The sequence below is a fragment of the Phaseolus vulgaris genome, chromosome 8 (assembly GCF_051622355.1).
Source record: "Phaseolus vulgaris cultivar YP4 chromosome 8, ASM5162235v1, whole genome shotgun sequence".
Taxonomy (NCBI): Eukaryota; Viridiplantae; Streptophyta; class Magnoliopsida; order Fabales; family Fabaceae; genus Phaseolus; species Phaseolus vulgaris.
Genome location: NC_143505.1, coordinates 62,336,556 through 62,349,195, shown reverse-complemented (window position 1 = coordinate 62,349,195; position 12,640 = coordinate 62,336,556). Strand labels below are relative to the sequence as shown.

Genomic DNA, 12,640 nt, shown 5'->3' with positions numbered 1-12,640 from the left:
AAATTATAATTTCATACAGAGAAATGAGATTCTAAATTATTGCAAATTGTTAATATATTACTTATTTGATTAGTGTGAAAAAAGATATATTTGAAATGATTTCTTATTAAGTTTTTGTTTTTGTCTTAAAAGAAACAAAGCTTGTCATGCATAGGGGCAGAGGGCATCTTGACCACTGCATCAGTGCAACACTGTATATTTCTGATCACAATAACTCAAATGGCACTGCTCAATTGTGATGTAGACTATTCATGTAAAAAATTTATGTAAAAATTGTAATTTCATACAGAGAAATGAGATTCTAGATTATTGCAAATTGTTAATATATTACTTATCTGATTAGTGTGAAAAAAGATATATCTGAAATGATTTCTTATTAAGTTTTTGTTTTTGCCTTAAAAGAAACAAAGCTTGCCATGCATAGGGGCAGAGGGCATTTTGACCACTGCAACAGTGCAACACTGTATATTTCTGATCACAATAACTCAAATGGCACTGTTCAATTGTGATGTAGACTATTCATGTAAAAATTTTATGTAAAAATTGTAATTTCATACAGAGAAATGAGATTCTAGATTATTGCAAATTGTTAATATATTACTTATCTGATTAGTGTGAAAAAAGATATATCTGAAATGATTTCTTATTAAGTTTTTGTTTTTGCCTTAAAAGAAACAAAGCTTGCCATGCATAGGGGCAGAGGGCATCTTGACCACTGCAACAGTGCAACACTGTATATTTCTGATCACAATAACTCAAATGGCACTGTTCAATTGTGATGTAGACTATTCATGTAAAAATTTTATGTAAAAATTGTAATTTCATACAGAGAAATGAGATTCTAGATTATTGCAAATTGTTAATATATTACTTATCTGATTAGTGTGAAAAAAGATATATCTGAAATGATTTCTTATTAAGTTTTTGTTTTTGCCTTAAAAGAAACAAAGCTTGCCATGCATAGGGGCAGAGGGCATTTTGACCACTGCAACAGTGCAATACTGTATATTTCTGATCACAATAACTCAAATGGCACTGTTCAATTGTGATGTAGACTATTCATGTAAAAAATTTATGTAAAAATTGTAATTTCATACAGAGAAATGAGATTCTAGATTATTGCAAATTGTTAATATATTACTTATCTGATTAGTGTGAAAAAAGATATATCTGAAATGATTTCTTATTAAGTTTTTGTTTTTGCCTTAAAAGAAACAAAGCTTGCCATGCATAGGGGCAGAGGGCATCTTGACCACTGCAACAGTGCAACACTGTATATTTCTGATCACAATAACTCAAATGACACTGTTCAATTGTGATGTAGACTATTCATGTAAAAATTTTATGTAAAAATTGTAATTTCATACAGAGAAATGAGATTCTAGATTATTGCAAATTGTTAATATATTACTTATCTGATTAGTGTGAAAAAAGATATATCTGAAATGATTTCTTATTAAGTTTTTGTTTTTGCCTTAAAAGAAACAAAGCTTGCCATGCATAGGGGCAGAGGGCATTTTGACCACTGCAACAGTGCAACACTGTATATTTCTGATCACAATAACTCAAATGGCACTGTTCAATTGTGATGTAGACTATTCATGTAAAAATTTTATGTAAAAATTGTAATTTCATACAGAGAAATGAGATTCTAGATTATTGCAAATTGTTAATATATTACTTATCTGATTAGTGTGAAAAAAGATATATCTGAAATGATTTCTTATTAAGTTTTTGTTTTTGCCTTAAAAGAAACAAAGCTTGCCATGCATAGGGGCAGAGGGCATCTTGACCACTGCAACAGTGCAACATTGTATACTTCTGACCACAATAACTCAAATGGCACTGTTCAATTGTGATGTAGACTATTCATGTAAAAAATTTATGTAAAAATTGTAATTTCATACAGAGAAATGAGATTATAGATTATTGCAAGTTGTTAATATATCACTTATCTTATCAGTGTGAAAAAAGATATATCTGAAATGATTTCTTATTAAGTTTTTGTTTTTGCCTTAAAAGAAACAAAGCTTGCCATGCATAGGGGCAGAAGGCATCTTGACCACTGCAACAGTGCAACACTGTATACTTCTGACCACAATAACTCAAATGCACTGTTCAATTGTGATTTAGACTATTCGTGTAAAAATTGAAATTTTATACAGAGAAATGAGATTCTAGATTAGTGTAAGTTGTTAATATATCACTTATCTGATCAACGTGAAAAAAAAATCTCTGAAATTATTTCTTAAACTCACATTAGGTTTTCGTCTTTGCCTTAAAAGAAACTAAGTTTGCCATGCATAGGTGCAAATGACATCTTGACCATTACAAGGGTGCAACTATACGAGCACAGTAACTCAAATGACACTGTTCCCTTGTGATTTACTCCATCTAACCTTCAATTTGAGACAATTGTGTCACATGAAACAAAAGTTTTGTGTTTTCTCTGACAAATATCAAACCATACAAGTGTACAGTATGTCAAACTATAAAACAGTGTACAATATGTCAGACTATAAAACTTCTGATAAGCCATAATAAATACATAAAATCAAGTTTGACATATTTTAAAAAATATTTTTGAAACTTGTGACTATATTACAGCTGTATTACATAATAAATACATAAAATAAAGTTGACATATTTTAAAAAATATTTTTGAAACTTGTGACTATATTACAGCTGTATTACAGAAGATGTCTCTTCCCAAAAATAACTGTGTAAACAACAACCTTTAAATATTTAAAATGAATAAAATTTCTTAATAAATTCTTTGATAACCTATTTTGCACAAAACTCTTCAAAACTTCTCTTCTCATTTTTATCAAATATAGTCACATTTTTTCTCTTATTCTCATCAACTAAAGACACAACATATATTGTCACCAAGTGAAACAACCTCAAAAAAACATCATAATGCACCACATATAATACATCTAATGATTTGTGTGAATTGAAATAATTTATAGGTTGTTCATTAGTACTCTGGATTGCACAAGTCTTGTTAAACACAACCATGTTAAGTAATCACATCACCATTTTCTTAAATTGTAATTGACTTAAATTTCTAAAGTTTAAATGGTCAAACGAATCATTTTGATGAAATATAATTAAATATTATATATAATCAATTGTTTTCTTTTCCATAGTATTAATATATTATTATTATATATGCATTTATTTTATTTAAATAATTGTTTTCGAATACAAAAGATAGAAGGATTAAATATCTTCGGACAACAAAATCACGTCTTATATTAACCATAAAATTATATTTTAAGTAGTTTAATATCAACAACACAAAGTAATATTTGGATATAACTAAATAAGATGATCAGACAAGTTAACAGTCATATTCCAAATAACATTAATATTAAACGACAATTAAAAAAATATGATTTTTTAAATACTTAATAAGTAATTAAAAATTTTAAAAATATAAAAATTTAATAGATACTTAAAACTAATTAAACCCACATGACCACACTCAATCACATATTCTCTCTATGTACTAAGGACAATTCAAGCAAACCACTAAATATGCTTTACTTAAAATTTGAAAAGTACATAAATATATATTTAATAAAAACGTTACCTATTATTAAATCAAACCAATCAGAGATTTTAGATTTTAATGCAGTAATAAAATACAACATTATTGAGACAGTGAAAAGGGTTTTACATGTTCCTGTAAGAATTTAGCATTGTGGAAGAACTTCTGACTTCTGCAAAAAGTAGGTGCTTCTACATGAATTCATGCACCTATAATTGGTGGGTTAGGCACACACCTCAACCTCATCTTTAATCAAGATATTCTTTTATGTGTTAAAGGTAGGTCTCATTTTTACCCTTTTCTGAATTTAATATTTTAATAAATATTTTGTTTCCAATCCTCATTTTTATGTTATTTTTTTTATTTAATGTTTGTACTCTTATGTGTGAGAGTAATTATGTTTGCTTCCAGTAATGATATATTGACAATTTGTTCTAATATATAATCTGATGATATGAAAAAAATAAAAATATTTTCATCATTTCATGTAAAATTGAAATTTCATATAGAGAAATGAAATTGTGGATGAGATTTTAGATTAGTGCAAGTTGTTAATATATCATTTATCTGTTCAGCATGAAAAACACATCTTTAAAATAATTTATTTAACTCACATCAAGTTTTTGTTTTTGCCTTAAGAAAAACAAAACTTGTAATGCATAGGTGCAAAGGGCATATTGACCATTAGAAGGGTGCAATACTCTATACCTGTAAGCACAATAACTTAAATGGCATTGTTCGGTTGTGATTAGTCTATTCATGTAAAAAATGAAATTTCATACAGAGAAAGATTGTAGATGGGATTTTATATTGCAAGTTGTTAATATACCACTTATCTTATCAGCGTGGAAAAGACATCTCTGAAATGATTTCTTTAACTCAAGTTAGGTTTTTGTTTTTGCCTTAAAAGAAACAAAGTTTGTCATGATAGGCACAAAGGGCATATTGACCATTACTAGGGTGCAACACTCTATACTTAGAGCACAATAACTCAAATGACACTGTTTGCTTGTGATTTAGTCCATCTGACCTCCACCACAAGACAATTGGTGTCACATGCAACAAAAGTTGTGTTTGCTATGACGAATATCAGACCATACAAGTGTACCATATGTCAGACAATAAGAATATTGATCAACCATATACATAAAAATCAAGTTGACACATTAATAAATAATATTTTTGTAACTTGAGTCTATATTACAAATATCTTCTCTTCCTGAGAAGAATTGTGTTAAACAACAATGTTTAAATATTACTAAGAAAAACGGTGTTAAACAATAATGTTTAAGTGTTAAACAATAATGTTTAAGTGTTAAACAATAATGTTTAAGTGTTAAACAATAATGTTTAAGTGTTAAACAATAATGTTTAAGTGTTAAACAACAATGTTTAAATATTTTTGTCATTTCATGTAAAAATTGAAATTTCATACAGAAAAATAAGATTGTGGATGAGATTGTAAATTAGTGCAAGTTGTTAATATATCACTAATTTGAACATCATGAAAAAGACATCTTTGAAATGATTTCTTTAACTCACATTAAGTTTTCATTTTCATCTTAAAAGAAACAAAGCTTGTCATGCATAGGTGCAAATGGCATCTTGACCATTACAACAGTGCAACACTCTATACTTGTGAGCACAATAACTCAAATGACATTGTTTGCTTGTGATTTAGTCCATCTGACCTCCACCACAAGACAATTGGTGTCACATGCAACAAAAGTTGTGTTTGCTATGACGAATATCAGATCATACAATTATACCGTATGTCAGATAATAAGAATATTGATCAACCATATACATAAAAATCAAGTTGACACATTAATAAATAATATTTTTGAAACTTAAGTCTAAATTACAAATAACTTCTCTTCTTGAGAAGAACTGTGTTAAACAACAATGTTTAAATATTTATTACGAAGAAGAATTGTTTTAAACAACAATGCTTAAATATTTATTATTGTGAAAAACTAACTGTGTTAAACAATAATGTTTAAGTGTTAAACAACAATGTTTAAATATTTTCGTCATTTCATGTAAAAATTGAAATTTCATACAGAAAAATGAGATTGTGGATGAGATTGTAAATTAGTGCAAGTTGTTAATATATCACTGATTTGAACATCGTGAAAAAGACATCTCTGAAATGATTTCTTTAACTCACATGAAGTTTTCATTTTTGTCTTAAAAGAAACAAAGCTTGTCATGCATAGGCGCAAAGGGCATCTTGACCATTACAATGGTGCAACAACACTCTGTACTTGTGAGCACAATAACTCAAATGGCACTGTTTGCTTGTGATTTAGTCCATCTGACCTCCACCACGAGACAATTAGTGTCACATGCAACAAAAGTTGTGTTTGCCATGACGAATATCAGATCATACAAGTGTACCGTATGTCAGACAATAAGAATATTGATCAACCATATACATAAAGTTGACACATTAATAAATAATAGTTTTGAAACTTGAGTCTATATTACAAATAACTTCTCTTTATGAGAAGAACTGTGTTAAACAACAATGTTTAAATATTTATTATTAAGAAAAACTGTGTTAAACATCAATGTTTAAATATTTATTATTAAGAAAAATTGTGTTAAACAATAATGTTTAAGTGTTAAACAACAATGTTTAAATATTTTCATCATTTCATGTAAAAATTGAAATTTCAAAAAAAATAAAAATGAGACGTGAATGAGATTGTAAATTAGTGCAAGTTGTTAATATATCATTGATCTGAACAACGTGAAAAAGACATCTCTGAAATGATTTCTTTAACTCACATGAAGTTTTCATTTTCGTCTTAAAAGAAACAAAGTTTGTCATGGCACAAAGGGCATCTTGATCACTACAACGGTGCAACAACACTCTATACTTGTGAGCACAATAACTCAAATGACACTGTTTGCTTGTGATTTAGTCCATCTGACCTCCACCACGAGACAATTGGTGTCACATGAAACAAAAGTTGTGTTTGTTATGACGGATATCAGATCATACAAGTGTATCGTATGTCAAGCAATAAGAATATTAATCAACCATATACATAAAAATCAAGTTGAAACATTAATAAATAATATTTTTGAAACTTAAGTCTATATTACAAAATAACTTCTCTTCCTTAGAAGATTGTGTTAAACAACAATGTTTAAATATTTTTGTCATTTCATGTAAAAATTTAAATTTCATTAACAAAAATGAGATTGTGAATGAGATTGTAAATTAATGCAAGTTGTTAATATATCATTGATCTAAACAACATGAAAAAGACATCTCTGAAATGATTTTTTTAAACTCATATGAAGTTTTCATTTTCGTCTTAAAATAAACAAAGCTCGTCATGCATAGGCGTAAAGGGCATCTTGACCATTACAACAGTGCAACACAAGTTGACACATTAAAAAATAATATTTTTGAAACTTGTGTTTACATTACAGCTATATTACTGAAAACGTCTCTTTTCGATAAAAACTGTGTTAAACAACAGTGTCTCTTCCCCATAAAAAATGTGTTAAACAGCAGTGAACTGCGTTTAAACATTTATTACAAATAAAAATTGTGTTAAACAATAACGTTTAAATATTTATTAGGAATAAAGTTTCTTAATGAATTGCAATTCTATTTTTATACATAAATCATTTTTTTTTTTTTGCAAACCTAATTAGGGGAGTACTATTTTATGAAGAAACTTAATGCATGGGTCACGATTTCATACTTATAGAATGTGACAATTACATAAAAGTGTTGCAAACTACACATTTTAATTTCTTAGTTGAACTTGTCATTTGATGTTTACAGTTGAATAAATTTAACCTTTTAAATTATATACTCATTGATGATCTCTTTTCTTTCTTTTTGCTTATTATTATTATCTTATGTATTTTTTTTTTTAATTTTAAGTATTTTGAACTAAAATAAAAGGAAATATACGTAAAATAACTAATAAAACGAGTAGTTTCTACACGTAAAAGAATAAAAATGAATAGCTTTGAAGTATAAAAATTAGAAAGGTGAAATAAATTGAATAATAATGATTCAACCAACAATTTAACCTATTTTTTTAGTAAGAGTATGATTCATTGTTTTAGTTTCTTTGCTTTGATATTTCAAATTGAGAAAACTTAACTGTTTTCATGTAATCCAACAATGAAATTATGCAGCATGTAACTGTAAATCCAGCCATTAAAACTAATAAATTTTCATTTTTAAAGATCTAATCATATTAGAAATTAAACCCACTTATAAATTCTACAATCTAGCATATATCCTCTTTATATTTTGTTTGTTTGAAATATTTAATAAAAATGTTACTATATTGAATCAAACCAATCATAGATTTTAATGCGATGCTAGAATAAAACGTTAATAATCTCAATTTCACACCCCGTAATATGGATAATGATACATTCACAACTCACATTTTTTATATAATTACGTTACAACCTCTAATATTATTACTCTAATATTTTTTCATATCATTTAATTGTAAATTTACTTTTCATTATATATATTTATTTATAAACTCATCATATAAAAAATTATATACAATTATGTGACGAATCGGTTGAAGTTGTTTGTTTGATAGATAGACATAGACATTTCGTGTTATAAATTAAGATTGATCCACCCTAAAATAAATCATATTTATTTATTTAATTTTTCTTACACATAATTTTTTTTTATATATAATTGTAAGAGTTGTAAAAAAAAAACATTTCCTTATTTATATAATGAACGAAAACAATTTTAAAACGGTTAGTAGCATTCACTTCGGAAAAAGACAAAACTGCTTGTTTAATTAATTTAAATAATGAGAAGTAAAGAGGAATAAATTTGAGTGGATTAGTATTAATGAGTGATTAGATTATTAGTGTTGTTGAAAATGGAACGCGAAAGGGTGCGAGCGAACAAGGAGGAATTAGTTATTAAAGTGATTAATGAATAATTAGTGATAGAGTTTTGACATATTAACACAATGAACAGTGAAAAAAAAAATACATTTAACAACTATTTATAATAATATATAATAATATTTTAAATTAAAAAGTAAACCAAAAATAATTAAAATACTAATTTATTTATATATAAAATGTTTGTTTCACTGTTCAGAGTGTTAATATATGAAAAGTGTTGGTAATGATAATAAGAATGAGAAAGGGGAAAAGGAGGGAAATGGCGAAAGGAAGGGAGGGAGAGAATTAGGGTTAGAAATTGGAATCAGAAAATGGAAAATATTCAAAACCCTGATTCCCTCGCTCCACCAATTAGAATTTGGGATTCCATTTTTTTTTTGCCTATAAAAGGAAAGAGCAAGAAATGTGAATAGTCATTTTTTTGAGTGAGTGATTCAGTTCATTGGTTCTGAAGAGATGGCACAGCTTCCATGTGACTCCGATGGCCTCTGCATGCGCTGCAAGGAGAAGCCTCCTTCTTCCCAAACCCTCTCTTGCCGCACATGCGCCACTCCATGGCACATTTCTTGCCTCACTGCTCCGCCGGTCTCCGTCTCCGACCTCCACTGGGACTGCCCTGACTGCTCCGACCTCTGCAGTCACCCTCCGGTCGCTTCCTCCGACGACATTGTCTCCTCCATCCGCGCTATTCAGGCGGATGAATCCCTCTCTGACCAGCAAAAGGCCAAACGATGCCAAGAGCTGCTCGCCGGTTCCTCCGCTTCATCATCGGATCCGTCGAAGGACAAAACTGCTGATATCTTCGATGACAGCTTCAGCTGCTCCATTTGCATGCAACTACCTGATAGGCCTGTCACGGTTTGTTCTTCTTCTTGTTCTTTTTTTTCTGGGTCAATCTATTTATTTATTATATATTTGTGTTTTGTTGTTTTGTTTTTTGAGTGTTTGTTGTTTTCTTTTGTTGTTGTTGAAGACGCCTTGTGGGCATAATTTCTGCTTGAGATGCTTTGAGAAATGGATCGGTCAAGGAAAACGCACATGTGCGAATTGTCGAGCTCAGATACCTGCGAAGATGTCGGGTCAGCCGAGGATTAACTCGCAGTTGGCTATGGCGATTCGAATGGCGAAGTTAGCGAAGTCTGGGAGGGCTTCTGGGCCACCGAAAGTGTGTCACTTTATGCGGAATCAGGATCGCCCAGATACTGCTTTCACCACAGAGAGAGCGAAGAAAACTGGGAAAGCCAACGCTTGTTCTGGGAAAATCTTTGTTACTGTGCCACCCGACCATTTTGGTCCGATTCCGGCTGAGAATGATCCCAAGAGGAATCGGGGTGTTTTGGTTGGTGACACGTGGGAGGATCGGATGGAGTGTCGTCAATGGGGTGCTCATCTGCCTCATGTTGCGGGTATTGCTGGACAGAGTAGTTATGGTTCCCAATCTGTTGCCCTTTCTGGTGGCTACGTGGACGATGAGGATCATGGGGAATGGTTCCTTTACACTGGCAGTGGTGGAAGAGATTTGAGTGGTAACAAGCGCACCAACAAACTTCAATCCTTTGACCAGAAGTTTGAAAACATGAATGAGGCCTTGCGACTCAGCTGCCGAATGGGTTACCCTGTTCGGGTTGTAAGGTCAGTGCCCTTAATTATACCTTATAATTCAATTATATTACTATGTAATGCACACCCTTTAGCACAGTTATTGTAACATGTTACCTTAATACATAAAATAAAATATTAGTAGAATAATTTCACAACTTCGATGTTTTATACAACTAGATATTATTATTATTATTATTTTTACTACTATTATTATAATTTTATTTACATTTATTATTAACAACTAATTTTAATCTTTTATCACTACAATGTTATTAATTAATTGTTTAAAAAAAAGGTGGGTGTCAAAATATCAGACTTTATCAAAATTTCATACTCATTGATTGTGATTAAAACATTAATGATAGATTTTCTTAACATGGTCGTTTTGCATTGCTCTTTTTATTGGTCAACTAGGCAAATGTTCAATTAAAGTAGAGTAATTTTTTTGTTTAGCATATGGTTGAGTCGTGTTGGTGTGTACTTTGTACTGAGCTTGGGCTATTCTGGTCAGGTCTCATAAGGAAAAACGTTCTTCTTATGCACCCGAATCTGGGGTGCGTTATGATGGGGTCTATAGAATAGAGAAATGCTGGCGCAAAAATGGAATACAAGTAAGATGCTTGTAATTGTAGTCATTGGTTTGATTGAAGGGCATTTAATGTGGTCTGGGATCTTTTTTTCTTCTGGATTTTCCTCTATATTAACGGAAAAGCTTTGTTCTTTGATAGGGCTGCAAGGTTTGTAGGTATTTGTTTGTGAGATGTGACAATGAGCCAGCACCGTGGACAAGGTTTGTTGCTTCTTTCTTTGCATCCATTTGTGTGTAGACTTGTTTGTTTGACCTTTTTTTTGTGCAGTGATGAATCTGGAGACCGTCCACGCCCACTGCCTAAGATTGAGGAGCTAAAAGGTGCAATTGATGTAACTGAAAGGAAGGGCGATCCATCGTGGGATTATGATGTAAGTGCTGTTTTTGTCATCTACTCCTATTTGTTGCTGTGTTTAATCTCTTTTGTATTCAACCTTGTTCTATATACTTAGAAGGATCTCACTCAGTTCTTTTGATGTAATCCAGGAAGACAAGGGGTGCTGGTTGTGGAAGAAGCCTCCCCCAGAAAGCAGGAAAGCAGTGGACGTCAATGAAGATGGGACAACAGTCAGAGTAAAACGGAAAGCGGAAAACCTGACTGAGGAACAAAAGCAAAAAAAGCTATTGAAAGGTATAATGCTTAGACATGCTCAAATGATCTATCCTGCATCGACACCCTAAAGCTTTTTATTCTTTCGATTCATTATTGTTTTTTAAAGCCATTGTTTGCTTCTTATTGTTTTTTTTTTCAGACTTTGGTTGCTTAATATGCCACAAGGTGTTGGATTTCCCTCTTACTACACCTTGTGCTCACAACTTCTGCAAAGCCTGTTTGGAGGGTGTCTTTTCTGGCCAAAGCCTCATCAGGGAAAGGTCGAGAGGTGGACGCACTTTACGAGCACAAAAGACTATTATGAAATGCCCAGCATGTAGTAATGACATTGCTGATTTTCTTCAGAATCCACAGGTACTACTAAAAAAGACCATTTCGTTTTTTAATTGCACCAACTATGCATTCGACCCTTATTTGTGTTCTGATATACTTTGGAGTGCTTATGCCCTACCAGAGGTGCGTCCTTCCCGGTCCTCTCGTACTAGGGAAAGGTCCTCTCAATGCCAAAGAAAAATTTTGAAATTCATTAGTTTTTTTTTCTCTTTCTCATTTCTTTTTTTAGTCAAAACTTTTATTTCGAACTTGGGTTACTGTGCTTTATCTTAGATTGGAGTATTCTGTAGTTGTTAATTCACCGGATCCAAATTTTTATTTTGTCATTTCTCTTATTTCATTACAGGTTAATAGAGAAATGCTGAATTTCATAACAAAATTTGGAAAGAAGCCTGAAGAAGAAAAATCTGAAGAGTCAAATGAGGAGGATAATGATGAAAGTCTGCATAATGCAACTGAGCTTTCAAAACCTTCTGATTCTGGTGTTGTCCTAGAGGAAATTAAGGACAGTGATCTGAATCAGCAACATAAGCGAAGGAAATAGTCAAAGCCTCCTGAATTTAGTGTTAAGGTTCTAGGGGAAAAAAATTAAAGACAATGATCTGAATCAGCAACATATGCGAAGGAAATAGTGAAGGATGGCTAGTTATTTTTGGTCTTTTGGATTATGGACTTTTATTAATTGAAAGGCAGGAACTGATGTTGTACTTTTTTGTTGTCAGCATGAATTGCTGGATATGAACTTTGTATTTGCTTTTCATATTTTTAGTCTTATGCATTTTTTAAAAAAAGTGTTCGATGAACTATTAAAAAACTCTTTATGTTTTCTTAAGCATGCAATAATGACTTTTTGGTTGGTGAAAGGACCCAAAATCCTTACACGGTATTTTAAGCAACAATAAATGTTCCAGTAGGATTTTACAGCATTCTGCTAAAAGCTCTGCAAAAAGTAGGTTAGGCACACATTTCAAAGTCATATTAAATCAAGATCCAAGATCTTTTAAGTCTTAAAGTAGGTCTCATT

The 12,640-nt window shown here is 31.0% G+C and overlaps 1 protein-coding gene across 1 annotated transcript; it reads left to right on the top strand.

Moving 5' to 3' along the window:
• Nucleotides 1-8,673: 8,673 nt before the first annotated feature.
• Nucleotides 8,674-12,325, top strand: LOC137824269 (E3 ubiquitin-protein ligase ORTHRUS 2). The gene is made up of 8 exons (XM_068629831.2): nucleotides 8,674-9,337; nucleotides 9,453-10,111; nucleotides 10,593-10,692; nucleotides 10,810-10,871; nucleotides 10,939-11,041; nucleotides 11,157-11,301; nucleotides 11,423-11,637; nucleotides 11,963-12,325. The coding sequence occupies exons 1-8, from the start codon at nucleotides 8,936-8,938 to the stop codon at nucleotides 12,158-12,160; spliced, it is 1,884 nt and encodes a 627-aa protein (XP_068485932.1). The 5' UTR covers nucleotides 8,674-8,935; the 3' UTR covers nucleotides 12,161-12,325.
• The last annotated feature ends 315 nt before the right edge of the window (nucleotides 12,326-12,640 follow it).

Coding starts and splice junctions, on each gene's coding strand:
- LOC137824269 (XM_068629831.2), top strand. CDS start 8,936: ATGGCACAGCTTCCATGTGACTCCGATGGCCTCTGCATGCGCTGCAAG. Junction 10,693..10,809: donor GGCGCAAAAATGGAATACAA/GTAAGATGCTTG, acceptor GTTCTTTGATAG/GGCTGCAAGGTTTGTAGGTA. Junction 10,872..10,938: donor GAGCCAGCACCGTGGACAAG/GTTTGTTGCTTC, acceptor TTTTTTGTGCAG/TGATGAATCTGGAGACCGTC.